General features: G+C 40.9%; 1 protein-coding gene across 1 annotated transcript in view; it reads right to left on the bottom strand.

Annotated features, from left to right (window-relative positions):
* Nucleotides 1-17,112, bottom strand: part of CHL1 (cell adhesion molecule L1-like) — a gene marked incomplete at its 5' end in the record, with an annotated part of 41,216 nt that overhangs the window by 8,801 nt on the left and 15,303 nt on the right. The window contains 11 exons of the mRNA XM_010190478.1: nucleotides 2,233-2,412; nucleotides 3,758-3,880; nucleotides 4,098-4,302; nucleotides 4,499-4,614; nucleotides 7,112-7,334; nucleotides 9,928-9,998; nucleotides 10,883-11,080; nucleotides 11,288-11,389; nucleotides 14,188-14,312; nucleotides 15,452-15,617; nucleotides 16,790-16,956. Coding sequence (XP_010188780.1) covers nucleotides 2,233-2,412; nucleotides 3,758-3,880; nucleotides 4,098-4,302; nucleotides 4,499-4,614; nucleotides 7,112-7,334; nucleotides 9,928-9,998; nucleotides 10,883-11,080; nucleotides 11,288-11,389; nucleotides 14,188-14,312; nucleotides 15,452-15,617; nucleotides 16,790-16,956 — 1,676 coding nt within the window. The remainder of the gene's footprint in view (nucleotides 1-2,232; nucleotides 2,413-3,757; nucleotides 3,881-4,097; nucleotides 4,303-4,498; nucleotides 4,615-7,111; nucleotides 7,335-9,927; nucleotides 9,999-10,882; nucleotides 11,081-11,287; nucleotides 11,390-14,187; nucleotides 14,313-15,451; nucleotides 15,618-16,789; nucleotides 16,957-17,112) is intronic.

Raw genomic sequence — 17,112 nt, 5'->3', positions numbered from 1 at the left:
GAAAGTGTATGAGATACTAATTTATTTATACAGGGAGTTATATTTATTTAATTGAGAGAAACATTGTTTTACTAAATTCAGTCATTAATGCCACTGCAAACTCATCTTCAGGAAATGGGTAGCACATAAATTACAGGCTGGCAAAATTATCATTTAGAGCACAACAATTTTCCCTATACAGACTTTTTTTAGTGGTGATACATGCACACTTGTATATGTACATATTAAGAAAAGAGACTGACTTTTCTTTCTGATTCTAGACTAGGGTAACAAGGATAGCTGCAAATACATGAAAGGAATAGCAGTGATGCAGATCAAATATATCAGTGACAAAATGTGAATGAATCCACAACTCCACCTCAACATCTCCACTTTCCTGGCACAACATATCATGAAATTATGAAATACCCACAGCACAGCCTGCAAAGGCTACATTACAGCAGTGGAAGCCATTCAAAGTCTTAAAATGAACAATGAGAGCTTTATGTTTTCATTACTAAAACCATAACATACTGGATATAGAATTACTGAATCAAAACCCAAAGAAACTTGGAGTGCTCTATCACGGAGTTTCATTTCAGGGGGCACCACATTTTATATCTGTCATTTATGTGGGTCATTTTAAATTGTAAACGTTGACTTTCAAAATCACTTCCTTTCTTCAAAAAGAGAAATTGTTTTAATTTTGAGCAATCGCCTTGCTTCTCATACCACAGCTTAAAAGCCCAAGAAGGTCACTGAAAAGAGTTATTTTTTCAGCCTATCATGTTTAGTTGAAAAATGTCCAAACAATTTAGCCAGCAAATAATGAAACAAAACTCTAATGGCATCTCAGTGACAGATGCAGTGTCCTAATTTAGGGTGGCTTGAGAACCAGTAAGAAGCACATATTAATCACAGAACTGGACCCTCGTGGCATTTGTTAATTATATTACTCTATTCTACAAGCATTTAACCAGAATCAGCTGTTGCCACTGCTGAAACAAAGTTTTTGCAAAGGAGAGAACAAGAATAAAATGAATGGCAACACCATCCTTTTAAGTACATCAGGCAGGGATGCATTTCATAAAACCTGATATGGTTATTCAAAGAAGTTGTAGACTTTCAGGTGGCCAAAACACAGATTACCAAAACACAGAAAAAGTAGCTAATGAGGTGAAATTGTATATTTTTAGCTTGGAAAAAAAAAGGATTTTTTACTTTCCTTAATGAAGAATAAAATTTAAACCACACAGATAGATTGGTAGTTACTACCACGTGAGCACCTGTGTACTAGAGTGAGACTGGAGGCTATGAGACAGCTGAGAAGGGGTTTTGGGTTTTCACTACTTGAGAAAATGGATGATAGCTCGTGACTGGATCCTGAACTCGGACAGGATGAGTTTAAAATATTTTGTATTTGTTTTACCAGTAACTGAGGACAGCAACCGTGACTTAGAAGTCCAATAGGATGCTGTGAAACAAGGACCATTTTTCTATTTCATATCAACATTGTTCCAGTCTGTTATCACTGCTAAAAATGATGAATCCAGGGCTCTTTTGCTTATCACATTCTGTCCCTCCTTCCCCACAGTAAGTGTACAGCAATGGTTTCTGATTAATAGCAAGAAGTCGTTCCTCGCTATTGTAGAGTTTTCAGACTTGCTGAGCACAGTACATTTTATTTCATTTCAGCTGAATGTGAAAGATGACCTATCATACCATGCTTGTGATTCTCCTTTAAACCCCTGAGCAGTGGTTTAGGATAGGGTATAAGTGGCACACAAATGCTCACTCCCAGCCTCTGATAAAATAACAATAAAATAATGGATCAAATGCACTGCAGTCAACTTCATGTCCATCTGGACTTTTCATGTCAAATACCTGCCTCTAATGTTGCTGGGAGCTCCCCATCTTCATGCAAGGGCAGAATTAGTTTCTATAATATTACTGAGAACAGATTACCTACATCTTCAATTTTCTGTTCATGACTAAATGCAGTTCACTTATTCTAGTATGGCTTAAGGAGTTGATCAGTGGGAATAGAAACAGTACAAATGAAACAGATAAGCTCTACTTTTCTGAAGAGCTGCATGGCTACATTAAAAAGTTCATTGATTGTTCTCATGGAAAGAAAAAACAAATTTATTTCCTCTAATTACAAAGGAAATGTCAAGTCTGGAATATTCTCAATAGATTTTTCCATTATTGTTAGAGCTTCTCCACATAAAAACACATTGCCTATTAACTTACTCCCTTGAGCCATCGTTAGCCCTTCTTCTGTGATCGGCTTCCCACAGCCTTTGATTGTACAAGCCTTTACATAGAATTTGTACTTGGTACTGGCATTGAGACCCGAAAGCCTCCAGCTGAGCGTGGAGTGGTTGGTTACGCTGACATCGTGCACAGGTCCGATTTCATGTGTTTCGTTTACTGAAAGGGAAGAAGGCAGTGGAGTCAGATCCAGCAGCTAAAGGCTACAAACATGAAAGGTGTTGTAAGCGGTCCTGCAAGGGAGGCAACTCTGCAGTAAGGAGGAAGGATGAAGCCTGAATAAGCGTCTCTCACCCTCCTGCCAAGTACCTAAACAGGATTTATCTCATCCATGTCAATCTCCCATCTACTCAGTGAGCTATTACTGTTTTTAAAAAGCTCTCTGATTCTAGATATGCACATACTGAGTGGGAGGTAAAAATTACTGTCTCCTAGATCATCACATATATATGAATGGCTTCTTGCTTTCCTTCCAAACATCTGCAAACTTTTGCAAGCAAGCTAACGGATGGCTGTTCTGCTTTGCTTTGCTCTGCCCTGCCTTGGCATAGTTGACAGCTGCAGGAGGGGCTGTCACTTCCAAACTGCCTAATGGCCTGGATCCACTCTGATCCATCAGATCCATCAGATCCGAGTGTCCATAATCATCAAAGTCAAAGGGAAGATCCAGTCTCCAGCCCCTGTTTGGAAAGACAGCTGGGCAGTTCTTGTTATCAGCAGAAATAAGTGAAAAATATATGGCCTTTTCCTTTTTTTTTTTAAGTAGCGCACAGTCTAACCCTGTTCCATCCTGTCCATAAAGGACATTCAAAATACCCTGAATTGTCACCAGTTGGCGTCATAGCAACCTGGGAACAATCCTAGATCCTGCCTGAGCTTATCTGCTCTATGTCTGTGTACCAGCTACTGTTCTTCATATCCAGGAAAGAAACTCCTCTGCACCCCTGGTATTTTAGTTGTTTCTCAGTGCAATTACTCAATAAGATGAGTCAGGTGGTAATTGTCTGCATTTCTCCTGAGGCATTGTACAGGTAGAGGTTGCCCACTGACATGCGAACATCTGAATAAACGTGACCAAAGTGCTCTCATTAGAAATTGTTTTGCATTTAATGACTTTCACTTCACCTAAAATTTATGGGTCTTCTTAACTAGTACATTAGGTATGATTTGCAAATACGAAATAATTGACTTAGTTTATAAGTATGGAATAGGGCACAGCAGCAACATGAGCTTACATCAGAGAAGCGCACGGAAAACTTTTCACTCTGGAAGATGACTTTGGCCTGCCCTCTAGCAGGCTCTGTGAACATCGCAGTTCAAACCATGCTGCTCTGGTGCTATGGATGTTGTAGGGATCTCAGAAACAACCCTTCTCATCAGCCTCTGTTTTAAATAACTGTGCACATGTAAGCTTTTTTTTTTTACCCCTTTTTTTTTCTTTTTTCTGTTTTTAAATTAAACTAATAATGCTTAAACTATAAACCAAAGTAAAACAAGCACATACTTATCTGGTATTGCAAAATGTAGCCAGTAAGGTGGCCGTTAGCTTTTTTGGGAAGTCCCCATGAGAGAGTGACCGAGTCCTTGTCAAAGTTCAGGATCCTCAGAAAACGTGGTTGTTCAGGGACTGAAAAATAGAGGGATTAGCTTACAGAGAAAACTGAACAGGTCTGTCTCTACACATACACATAGTTTAGCTCAACACCTATAGTCCCCCTTTCTATGGAAGGGCTTTATGAATAGTGGAGATTTTACAATCATTTTAATTTATGAAATCAACTTGCCTTGTTACATGGAGGGCTTCTATTTATGTCCTTCCATCCCATATTCTCATTTTCTCTTACCTCCTTCTGGAGTTTCAAACACAACGGGGGAGCTTTCCGGGCCATCTCCTTTGGCGTTGTAAGCCAAAACAGTTAAGCGGAATTCGCTGAAGGGCTCTAGGCCGGGAATCATCCCGTAGTTTCTGTCTCCTACAAACGTTAGGAAGTGTTTCGCTGGGTGATGCCTTTTTCCATCCAGCATGCTTTTTGTTTTCCACCAATTGACCTGCATTGAGATTGGCATTTCTATAACAAATTACATTGTATGGGGCTGAACATGATATTGATTTATCTCATCTTCCCAGAAATGAGAGATTGCAATCAATCCTTGGTCCCGGTGGTAGTTTAGTAGTTTATTCATTTATTCATTCATTTAGTAGTTTATTCAACTATATAAAATTATGTAAAGAGAAATTTGTAACCTTATAGCCTCTTAAATGTCCACGAACTCTGTCCCTTGGTATTCCAAACCAGAAGACTTTGACCACTGTGCTGTTCACAATATCCACCGACACGCCGGAAGGAGCAGCATCTGGAACTGTAAAAACAAAAGTGCTGCACAGGAAAGACACTGACGAGAGCTCAGTTTCACACTGCTCACAGCTCCAGGGCTTGGCTTTCCAGCTCAAGCTGTGGCAGTAAGTACACGCAGTCTTACTCCAGGCAAGAAAAAAGCCATTCCACCTGCATCCAGTGGGTGAAATGGGCCAATAAACATTATTTTGCCATATCAGGGTTTTCTGCTGAGGGCTGGAATACAGGTGCACCGGGACATATGAGTTTCTACACCAGTATTTATGATTTCCTGTTTCAAGTAATGCTTACAGCAGTGAGAAGAATTGAGAAAAAAAGATTAACACAGCACTCAAGAAGGCAATCATAAAGTTTTTTTATAATCAATTTCATTTTACAACTAAGCTCATTAAACAGTAGGATTTTAATCACTACACAACACAGAGAGCTATTACAGTGCCTGAAAAAAAGAGGCCTTGATCCACTGACAACTGAATTACAAGGAAGATTTTCCACTGATAGATATAAAAATTAGATCCATCACAGACACACAAAGAAAGTAATTATGCTGTAGGGTTTCTTTCTCTTTGTTCTCACTATTCACCACCTCCTCTGCCATGTGCCCTAAAAGGGAGAGAAGCTGCACCTTCAAACCTTTGTGTTGCTCACCTCTGGGTAAGCAGTGGGGATTCTCCTGTCTGAGCAGCACCAAGACCATTCCCAGCACCGAAATGTTCTGCTGGTGAGACACCAGGAAGCACTCAGCAGGTTGCAACTGTCACCTGCATCAATGGTTTCCTATCACCTGCCATGGACCAGGATGCTCCATAACAGCTTCTGTGAGAAGCTGCAGTGCATGGAGAGAGGTGGGAGCAGCGACATCTGGGCTATTGCTCCTGGTGAGTGACTGCTGCAGGACATGGTGGGTCAAATAAAGGAAGTGGCTGTCCGGACATTTTAATAAGTGGTAAAACACATCCTTGTCTTGGTGGGCTAATCCACTGTAGACTTTTCAAAGGCCATTCAAAATGTCAGTTTATTTCATTCTGATAATAACAACTTACCGACTTCAGATTCTGTATGGGATGAAAACTGACTTTAATCAATAAAATTAATCTGCAGATTGGAAATGTGGACCATTTGCTGGCCCTCCTGGCCTCTCTTTGTCCACATCTCCCACCCCTGCTGCTAAGTGTTTGCAAATGCAATGAGTATTTGTATCAATTAATCTGCAGATCGGAAATGTGGACCATTTGCTGGCCCTCCTGGCCTCTCTTTGTCCACATCTCCCAGCCCCTGCTGCTAAGTGTTTGCAAATGCCATGAGCATTTGTATCTGTGATCAGGGAAGCTTGGCACCCCACGCTAACTGACCACCATGTTGTTTACTCCCTTGCTGATTTAAATCCCTAAATCCTATCAAAAACATTCTTTCTTTGGTGGTGTTAGTGCTTAACAGGGTTGTTTCCTATAAAGAGAGGCTTGGCATTTCTTCACTGCAGCTGCATACATTTCCAGACATCCAGATATCCTCTGTAGCCATGCAGTAAACACCAAAGGGGACAGAGATGTTGGGGTGGGCTGCCATATCCCATATGGCTTCAGCACTAATTCTATTAGCAGGGAAATCCTCCTGCATGTTCACCTCTCCAAAATGACACAATGATCAAAGCCTACCATGAAGCTGGAGTGCAAAGGGTGGGTATCACAAGCAGTGGCTCTGATTTCAAAGCAGTCCAGGGCACCTGTTTTGTGAAAATGGGTAGCAAGGGGAGAAAGCCTCTTTCTTTGATCTGGCCTGGATGATGCACTGTGGGCCAGGCAGAGTCCAAAAGCAGACGTGGGCAAGTGCTGAGAAGACCTGGGGAAGGAGCTTGAAGCAGGAGTAGACCCAAAGCAACTCCTCATGATGCAGGAAGACTACTCCAGAGACACAGAGAGGCCTGAGAGGGGGCTGTGACATCAGGTAGCCACAGAGATCCTCTGGATAGAGACCCAGGCTGGAGAAGTGGACTGTTTCTTCAAGGGATCAATGGATAAGGTAACACCCAGCATACAAAGGAGCGTGGTATCATCTATAAATTAATTTACAATGCCCAGTGCCTGAGTGTTTGTACCTAATTGCCAGAGTACCTAACTCCTGACAGCATTTAACTGCTGAACTGGGCTCCAGACAGGCTAGATTTTCTCTCACCAAGTACAACACAATGACTGCTACACTTCACAGACTCCTCATGGACTGTGGCCTTCAAGCAAGTATCCACATTAAGTCAGCAACTGAGATTAATGAAAGCACAAGTGACCTTTCCAAAAAAATGCCTCAAACTCCAGCAAGCAGCCACCCACAGTGCCTAGCCTCGGTTGTATCTGCATCTCACGTAGACCTTCATGCCGAGCACTGGCATTTAAGCAGTTTTGTTTGTGGGCTGCCTATTCCATCACTCCATATCCAATCATTTTGCATCATAACCCCACCACCACCACCCCCCGACATATTCTTACATGAAAGTTTCCTCTCCTTACCGTCTTCTCCTGAATATCCGATGGTAACGTTTGGTTCAGGACCAGATCCTAAATTATTTACCGCTTGGACTTTGATCTCGTAAGGCACGAAGGTGGGGGTGTTTCGCAGGGTTAGAGAGTGCTTCTTCACCACCTCCTCGTTCCAGTCCGCCCCGACTCCCCGCTGCCGCCAGCTGACTTTGTACTCCAGCCCCGGCCCATTCCTCTCCACGGGTTTCAGTGGCTGCAGAAGAAGTTAAAAGAGATCCCATCTGCTTTTGTGGCAGGGAAGGGGATTTGCAAGAGAAGCTGAAGAAGTGAAAAAATTCCCACTCATGAATCAGCAGCTGAGGAGGCGGAATAGTTTTGGAGAGAAGGTAATACTGGGAGAGAAGAGAGGGAAAACAGAAACCTTTAACTTTTCAATGTTGTGTTAATTTTAGGACAACGGGAAGAAAGATGTCATGACTTCAAGAGAAAGGTGGGTGCACGGCAGAGAAATAGTTGGATTAAAACCATAGTAATTGCTAGTAGACATATTTCTGTGTACCGCATACACACAGTTTTTGTTTTGCCACAGGTTTTCTTTGTTTTCTTGTGTGATGTGAAGTCGCATGCCTTTTAGCACAACTAAAATGCATATTTTGGCATAAGGCTGTGTGCGTCTTTTAGCACAGCTAAAAATCTGTGCTTTATCTTAGAGTTTTATGCAGCGCAGCAAGCAGCGTCATTAAAATTTAGATTTGTTCTAAATATGCAGCAAATGCTTGAAACTATGCCTGGACATTTAATGTGCAACTGCTGTTGCTGCTACTCTTTTTTTCACTGATCAGCTGAAGAATTCATCACAGCATGGTTCCCATCTAATTAACATTAATTTATAAAATATTGGAAGACATACAGCAAGGGCTTGTCAAGAGACATTCTCCAATTGAATTTATTTCCCTAAAAATGTACCTCTTTAATGAATAAAGTTAACTGGTCACTTGCTCTACCAAAAATGACAAGGGTTATTTCAGTCCACTGAAGCAGCTGTGGGTATTTTCCACCACACAGTCTAAATTTAATAATATTTAAATTATATACTGTACATATTAAATATATAATAAAGGATATGTATCCAAGCTGCACACAGAGGTGTGAAATAAAATGGCATCGACTTGCAATTGCCAGCAGAAAGTGATGCTCCATCAATGGTCCTCATACATGGGAGAGACTTAGGACTGGTGGATCACTGAAACTTCCCATTTATCTACTCTGAGGGTACAAGGACTTTTGGGATGACCGTGGTGAAGGAGCTGGTAGACTGGGCACGTCTCTAACAAACACTACTGGGAGAATCACCTCCACGGCAAAGAACCTGGGGAATGGGATTTGCAAGAGAAGCTGAAGTGAAAAATTTCTACTCAAAAATAACTTCTTGTTTAGAGTTAAACGGCAGCACTGCTTGACTCTTATTTTGATCTTCCTTAATGCTGCAAATCCTTGGCTGAAAAGCTAGTCAGGAATGCTCATCTGGTCTCTTAAGCCAAAGTAGGCAGATTAACATCATTCTGCAGCCTTTATCTGCCAGAAATAGCATGTTTGGTGCCTAGCATTTCCTCTGAAAGCATAAGGAAACACCATATATAGATGAGTATCCTGTTTACAACATCTAAATGATTCAACAAGATTTACCAAAGCCTGTCTGTGCCACTCTCTCCCTTCAGTTTAACAGTTTTCACTTCTACTTTTGCCCTGTCTGGACAGTGCATCACAGGCTTCCTGGCAAGGAGGAGCACCCATTCTCTGCCCAATGAAGTGTTGGTCATAGCAGCATCTCCCAGCCATGCTGGTTACAACCACTCTGCATTTCTTCCGAGAGGCAGGATTGTCTTCCCTCACCCTGTGCTGTGTTGTAGAGCAGAAATCTCCATGCAAATCCAAGTTGATGGATCTTAGAGGCTATCTCCTTTTGGTGTAATTAGAGCCTAAACTATGAATTCACACTGGGGAAATATTTGTTGTTCTTTGCTGTGAGCAGCAGATTGAGAAGTAAATCTCATGTAAATTGTGTTTAATTCCAGCCACAAAAAAATATGCTTCCTTCCACAGTTGTTGAAATTTGTGTTAAAGGAAGGAATATACGTCTCTCTGAAGTGTTGGCAGAGAAGCTGTAAGCTTAAAAGCCAGGGAATTAAAGACAGGAAGCCATCCTCAAGACTTTTACACAATTCCTTTGATATACACAATCAGAAGCTTTAGCTACACTCCTTTAATTTGTGGTGTAAAAATTCAAGCTCACGTTCTCCTGGCCAAGTGATATGCGGCTTTTCTAAACCTCCAGGCTGGAAGGACAGAAGCTACGTGTAAATCATCCCCTCCCTGGGCCTGCCTGCTCCTCCAGCAAAGCAGGGGAGTGCTTTAAGGACTACAGGTATTTTAAGGACTTTTTTGTACGCAAGATGCGCAGAAGATGAGTGTACTCTGGAGGGTTCTCACTGTGCTTCATAGGACTTTCATATTTCTTAATAGCCTGCAAAGTTAGATGTAAAAAATTGACTTTTGAATAAAAATGAAACTAGGAGAGGAAATCCAGAACACATTTAAGTCAATAACAACTTCACCTTTGACTTCAGGAGCATCAAGTATCCTACTTACAGAATTTGCTAATATTTCCTAAAAATAGGGGCAGGGGTAGGGGAAGGGAAGAGAAAGTCAAGAGATCTGTTATTTCTTTTTTTAATGTACTTATATTAAAACAACATCCTGATAAATTCCACACTGCTTTAGAAACTGCTGCTCGGAGGGAGAACCTGTTTCCAATACTGTAGCACTACAAGACATGTTTGTCTTACCTCCCATTTCATCACCATTTCATTTGGTTCAGAAGCTTCAACTCGGATGTTTTCTGGGTTCTTGTCTGGAGCTGGAACCATACAGGTAATAAGGTTAGTTTGCATCCTGGGTTTTATTTCCATTTATTCTTTAAATTAAAAAAAAAAAGGATGCAAAAAACTTTTCCTATTATCATATTACTGAGAGTGAAAGACACCTAAACAAAACACATCCATGAAATTAATCACTTGTATCAGCAAAGCTGCTGTGATGGAAACACATTGTTTATGCAGTTTTGATTCCTAAGTGCTCTTGTTGGTTGGAGCCACCAGCTAACACGAAACCGTGACTTTTGGATTTCAAAGCACCAGATGTAGGGGGATTACGAGGGAGAGATTTTTCTCCCTATGGGAATAGTAAACAGAAGGTGTATCATTAGTGGGATGCACACAGCTGAAAAGCTGAAGAAGGATCTGAAATTGAAGTTAAGGGGAGGGAAAAAAAGGAAGAAAAATGCTGGGGAATGCAAATGCTGTGCTGAACAGTTGGCCTCTAAAATGACTTTCAGTGACACAACATTTTCTATCACCATGAGAAATGCATCGTGAATGGAGATTTTTGACAAGCGTAGCGCTGCTGAAAAGCTCCCCGTAAACCTCCGAGATCCTCACCAGCAACGGCTTGTCCATAAAGGGCTGCAATGGGCTTTAAAGGTGCAGAGTCAGCAGAGCTCAGGAAAGCAGTTTTGCTAGAGGTACCATGGTAGGAAACACCCTGCGCCAACCACAGCAGTGTAGGCTGTGGCATTCCTTGGCTGCAGTGTGGGCTGGGGCATCCCGGGGCTGCCACAGAGCAGCGGAAGCAGCATGAGTGACTCTGACTCCTTTACACCCCTCTGAAGCACAGGAGGGCAATGTTATTCCCAGCAAAACACTAAAAATATTAATATTCAGAAAACTAGATGGCAGTGTTTACCAGCCGGAGGGGTCGCATAGCGCAGCGATGGTTTGCTGGGCCGGCTCCTGCCGACAGTGTTCACAGACAGGACGCGGAACTGGTAATTCATGTACGGGGCCAGTGACAACAGGACAGTGGTGTCATTGCCTGGGACTCGGGTTAACTCCTGCCACCTGTCTGGCTCCCATCGGTTCTCTTCAAACTCTACAATCGACTCTGCGGAGGAAAAAAACAAAACAAAAGAAAAAAGCAGAGTCTGTGTAAATGGCATATAAATAGCAAGGATGCAAAATGAATTTACAACTGATTAACTGTCAGGGTAAAACTGATTAAGTATGGCTGTGAGCATGGTTTGTTTCTTCTAACAGCTATGACACACCATAATGCTAGAGTGCAAGATGATGATACTGAAATCCTTTGTACCATTAATAGGGCTGTTATGATTTGCTCCAGCTTTCCAGGATAGTCGAACACTTCGGTTTTGATTTTCTGAGAGCTGAAGGTCTTCTGGTGGATCAGGAACATCTGAGAAATAATGAAGAAGTGTAAGGAGCATGGCAAGCTATTTCTGTTTGTCTTGGCATTTGCCAAAGAACTGAAACAGCAAGCTCAGTGAAGATAAAATGTCTTTTGATTTCAAAGTGGACAAAATTAGGAAAGTGGGAATTGCTTTTAAAGATCCTTTTTATTATAGAAATAGGTGCTGCTTATAGGTTCTGCTTTCTCCCTTATAAATGCAGTATCTCTCCTCGAGTTCATTTCCATCTACTCTCATGACTGTGCTTGCAGTAACAGCTTTTTCTTTGCAAATCAACACTAAGATCTATTTAATCATTAATAGATATCGACACTGCTCTCAGCAGAAAGTCATATTAGCATAATTTGGATTTACTCTGGTGCAAACCAGAGGGGTAGAAGGTGACTCAGCTCCGACAGTTATTGAACTTGGCCTTTTAAGTATGAGTGAAAGGTTATCATTCATTATCTCAGCCATGGGGATCTATATTAAAAGGAAACAAGAAAATTCATTACCTGCCACCTCAATTAATGCTGTCCAGAGAGTATATCGGACTCAAGTGGAGGTGGTTGGTAGAACTGCCCCTCCTGGGGACAAGCGTAGGACTACACAAGCTCTGAGCACTGGGCTGCCCTGCAGCTGTCAGAGCTCACTTTTCAAGGACGTGGGTCCTGTCACCCCACAGGGGCTGAGGTGGGTACTCATAAAACCACAGAGCAGCACCCCCAAAACAGGCTGCTCCCCCTCACAGCCCTGGGAGATGGCAAGGGGGCACACGGCTGCCACACCACGCAGCTTCCCAACAGCACCAGGGGCAGAAGAGCTGGTCTGTGGCATGGGGTGTTTGCCAAATTGCCTGCCATTGAATGAAAACTTTCCAATTTAGCAGATACAGACTGACAGATGTTTATTGTCTTCCTGATGGCTTGCTTTGATAGTTTGCAATCTGATTGTATTGGGTTTGTTTGGTGACTGAACTGCAGAGGGCCAGATGTAAAAGAGGAATTTCTCACTGCTGGGGTGCCGATGGTACCCGTCATCCTTCCAAACCACCCTCCCAAACACACATGCTCTCTATCCTTAATCACAGGGCTGGCATTTCAAAAACTAAAACAATGAACAGACCAAGGAAACGAGATTGCACAATTTTGAGTCTTTGACCTACTCCTGCCCCAATATCTCAGTTGCATTTTTGGCTGACATTGTCATTTCTTATAGGAAAAACAGCTACCTCAGCTACCAAGAGTGTCTCTGTCACTGTGAAAGAAATTAATAGTGTTTGTGTAGAATTTTTTAAATAACAATATTGAGTTTTCTTCTTTAGCTCAGGGTACATAAAAAAGTTAAAAAGGTTATCTCTGGGTTGTTTTTTTTTTTTGGTTTAGTTTTCTTTGCATTTCTTTCCCCCGTTTGTGTTGTACTTGAGAAAAATCAGGGAAGCACAGTGTAAACTACAGTCATTTTGCCATTCAACAGAGCACATCTGGTGTCAAAATTCAGTATATTAATTTAAAGGTGGCGATGGTGAGCCTTAAAGGTACTTACCCCTCTATCTACTCATTAATCATAAAATAAACACTTAGAAGTATTCTAACTGAATGCTTCTTTTGCTCTTAGTTGCCCATATTCTGATGACTCCATCTGTCCCATGTTTAGTTCTTTGGGCATCTCACAAGTCTTTCATTGTAAAAGAAGCCTAAATTTTTTATTCGGAAAATAACAAATATTTTTAATCCACCAAGGCCTTTCTTATATGCAGTAAATAAGGAGAAAAGAGGAGAAGACTGTTTTTCCTCTTCTGCAAATCACCTTCTCAAAAGGGAATAAAGTGCTTCATGAAAGTTCCATAAGTAATGTAACGAATAGTCTACAAACACTTTGAATTACACAGCACTAAAGAACAGAGTACCATAAATAATGTGTAGAGCATCTTCTTCATTTACTCTTTACTGAAAAATACCACTCATTTAAAGTGTGAAAACATCTTGAAGGTCAGATTGTGTTAATTCATGTTGCAAATAAAAATGTAGAATTAAGTAAAATTTAATGAAATTAAAATGATGCAAAACTGTCAATCAAACAGCATTTTAGCTATTGGCTGCTGCCCGAAAGTACATATGCAAAGGACTGCACAACACTCCACAAGTTCACTCCCTCTGTTTCAAGTGGTCCTTCAGGAAGGGAAGTTGTAAGAACCCTCACACAAGGACGAGCCTCAGACTCTGTGGGTCAAGGCATTTCTCTGCTGTGAACTTGCTGTTTGCCACTGGACAATAATTTATGCTCAGGTTCACAGAGAGAATTAACCCTTTTAGGTGCTTAACTTGCACTGATCTTCAGAGGACTTGGGCATCTAAATACTGGCCTTAGGTCTTTCTCCTTCAAAACACAGTCCAAGTGGTAATTCGTGTGCAAACCTCCAGTAAAATGAGGTGAAGGACTGGCCAAGGACTTCAGAGCAGAAGCAGAGTCATTTTCAATACGCTACGACACCTTCCAGCCCAGGCAAGCTTCTATAGCCACTGCGGGTGGCTCCCGAACTGAGAAAAAAAAAAGCTGCCTTGTCTTGGGTATACCAAAGAGCTGATTAAATATAAATGAAACGTTTGTGTCAGCATTCCCGCTCCAGGAGGTACAAGGAGAGCTCAACTGAGGTTAATGAATGAGAGGTACATCACACCTCTATGAAATCAGGTTATCAAGGCTCTGCAACTGAACTGGGCAGAAGAAGCAAATGAGCAAAAGTGCTGCGATGGCGTTAGAGACTGCACAGAGTTGATCACATACCGGGAAAATATCCTCTTACCCAGGACAACTAACTGCGACTCAGCTGTGACGCTGTCCAGAGCGGTGCTGGCCATGCAAGTGTAAACACCTTGATCCTCCTGTGTCACACTTGATATGAACAAAGTATCCCTGTCCAGAATTATCCTATGGGGAAAAATAAAAAGGTACTTGCAAATAAGGAAGAGAAAAATCTGTAAGATAAGCATATGACAGATACCATTGTCCTCCAAAAACCTGTTCATAAAAAAAATTGGTAACAGGACATTTTGAATAACATAGTTACGTGTTAGACCTATTATTTACAAATGTAATTGCAGTTGTATTATACCCTGTACTGTAGACTATTATTTGTATTTTGTAGCAATTTAGCCTCCACGGCTGGAAATTGGCATGTCTCTCTTGGTCTGAAAAGAGCCACATTGATATGCATCAGCTGAGTGTCTGGAACATAGGATTTTGGCACATTATTAATAAGGCAAATACATGGGCTTTATAACCAAATTTTTGAAAGGGTTGAATAAAACTGAACATTCCCAACTCACTTCTGTAATTTCCAATGCACCAGGGGAAGTTGGCATTAACCCATGGGCTCTGTTGCAGACATGACATTTGCTTGGCACTATCTCCCCACACCACGTGGCCTCAGCAGGATCTTCAACCTTGTATTTAGGAAACTATCTCTCTGCCATGGTAATTAGTAAAGACATCTGATTGCCCACTGTGGCACCCTTCAGAATGCATAAAGGCTGAGCTCCATCCCCTTAAGGTCAATGGAAACAGAAGAGCAGGGCAAAATTCAGCCTCCATTTGCAACTCCTAAACCCATACGTAGGAATTGCTTTTAATGTGTACAATTTTAGCCAGGATCCCAGAAACATGATTTTCATTAACTTCAACTTTACAAGGACTTTGCTTTGGCCAAACATGTGCAAAATACAGGAAAACACTAGTTTCACTGAGGTGAGAACCAAAACCCCAGTCGACTGCACTGGGGCTAGGATTGTATTTTAGGATTGAACAGTTACTCAGTATTCTGCCGTAATGGTGAGAGAGTTAATAAAAACCAAAATCATTTGCCAGCTATGGCTCAAAACTCACACAGATGCATTTATATTTATATGTATATAAAATGCAGATCTATTCACATATTGGATGAAGAATTCTTGCAGACATAAATTTGCATTTCAAGCTATTAAGCCTCATGTTTATTGAAACTCATGTTCCTGCACCATACAGCATTATACAGCCGAGATCAAGAAAACTCTTGTTTCTTCCCTGCTCACCTGCCATCTTCCGTGCTGTTGACTGGCAGCTCAGCTCCATCTTTCCTCCAGGATAATTTAAAACTGTGTTTCAAGTGTGAATCATACTCAGACTGACATTTCAATAAAATTGAATGTGATTTCAACACTCGGGGGTTCTTGGGAGTAACAAGAAGTTTTGTAGCATCTGATTGATCACAGAAGAACACTTTGATTAGGAGAGAGACTATTACATTAAATTTTCACCAAGTACTTCATCTATAAAAATCAACCTTAGGAGTAATGATCATGTCTTTTTTCTTATATATACAAACAGTTCAAGTGAAGGATGGTTGTTTTCGAAAGAGATATTTGCCAGGATTTAATTTTCCATCTTGGAAAAAGCCTTTTTTGGTTCACTCCAAACCAAAACACTCCAGAAAATTAAAAAAAACACACTCACACAAAAAAAAAAGTTACAGGTGAAAATCCTTGTTAGCAGACTGCCATGAAATGGGTGATAAAAAAAGGCTTGAATATGATTTTTATGTCCAATTGCCATTTGAAATAAGCTTTGGCAATGATCCAAGAAAAATTACAAGCTTATTAAAGTCAAGTGAGAAAAAATTACTGCAATCAAGTTTGTTCTTTTAATTGACTCTAATCTGAATGCAGAAACAGATGAATAAGTAAGAAGAAAGCAGCTGACTGAATTTCTTTTTACAGTGAAATGTTGCTCTGTGAGAATTTCATTGTACATTTTCATGTTTATTATCACTGTAAAATTTACAAAGAAAAGGGAGTGGGAGGAAACAGAACACAGAAAGCATGTTTCTCCCTCAAGTTTGTCACAGTAAGCCTGCATCTGAGAGTCTTTTTGAGGACTCTGCTAACTGAGTATTGAGGTTTTATTTTATTTTTATTTTCTTGGCAAGCCCTAAATCCTAAATAAATTTGTATGCAACTAGCTCAATTTAACCTGTGTGCTCAACAAAAGCTGTCCTCTACCGTTACCCCCATAGGGACAAACCCCTCCTGCCCAACCAACCAAATGAATCCATTAAAACAGAATTAGAGCACAAGTTACGTATCTGAAATGTGTGAGTAAACGCATTTTATTCTCTATTTATAAATATTTGTTAAGTTGATCATCAGGCAAAGGTCCACTGCAAAGCCCTCAAACCAGCAGTACAATACTAACTGCTAGATCTAGATGAGATCTATGGCAATTTCAGGTCTTGCTGTGCAGAGAATTTATAGCCTTATAGAATAAATCTGTATCTTGGACTGAATATTTACTCATTAATTTTTACTGAAATTTTAAAAATATAAAACCTTTGCAGATGTCAAAGGTCTTTCCCTTCATAAGCAAGACATTACCTCTTATATCCAGGTTAGCAGTGATTGCTCTTTTTCCGACAGAGTTCGCAGCCCAGCACGCATAGGATCCTGAGTCTTCCTTCTTGGTGTCTTTGATCTCTAGGGTGCCATTCTTATTTAACTCATAGCGTAATGTCGAAAGTGGCTCTATGCTGTCATCCTTAGTCCTAAAGAGGACAATAATAGTTATGGATTATTTCTAGGGCTGCAGGAATGGTTATTGCATGGTTAGCAGATATGCACGAGACACAGGAATTTTTGGAGCTGATCTCAGTTAAGACGAAGAAGTCACTTTACGCACAAATAATAAAGCAACCTAAGCT

The sequence above is a fragment of the Mesitornis unicolor genome, unplaced genomic scaffold (genome assembly GCF_000695765.1).
Source record: "Mesitornis unicolor isolate BGI_N332 unplaced genomic scaffold, ASM69576v1 scaffold13238, whole genome shotgun sequence".
NCBI classification, from domain to species: Eukaryota; Metazoa; Chordata; class Aves; order Mesitornithiformes; family Mesitornithidae; genus Mesitornis; species Mesitornis unicolor.
Note: the sequence above shows the minus strand (reverse complement) of the source record. Positions and strands in the feature narration are given on the sequence as shown.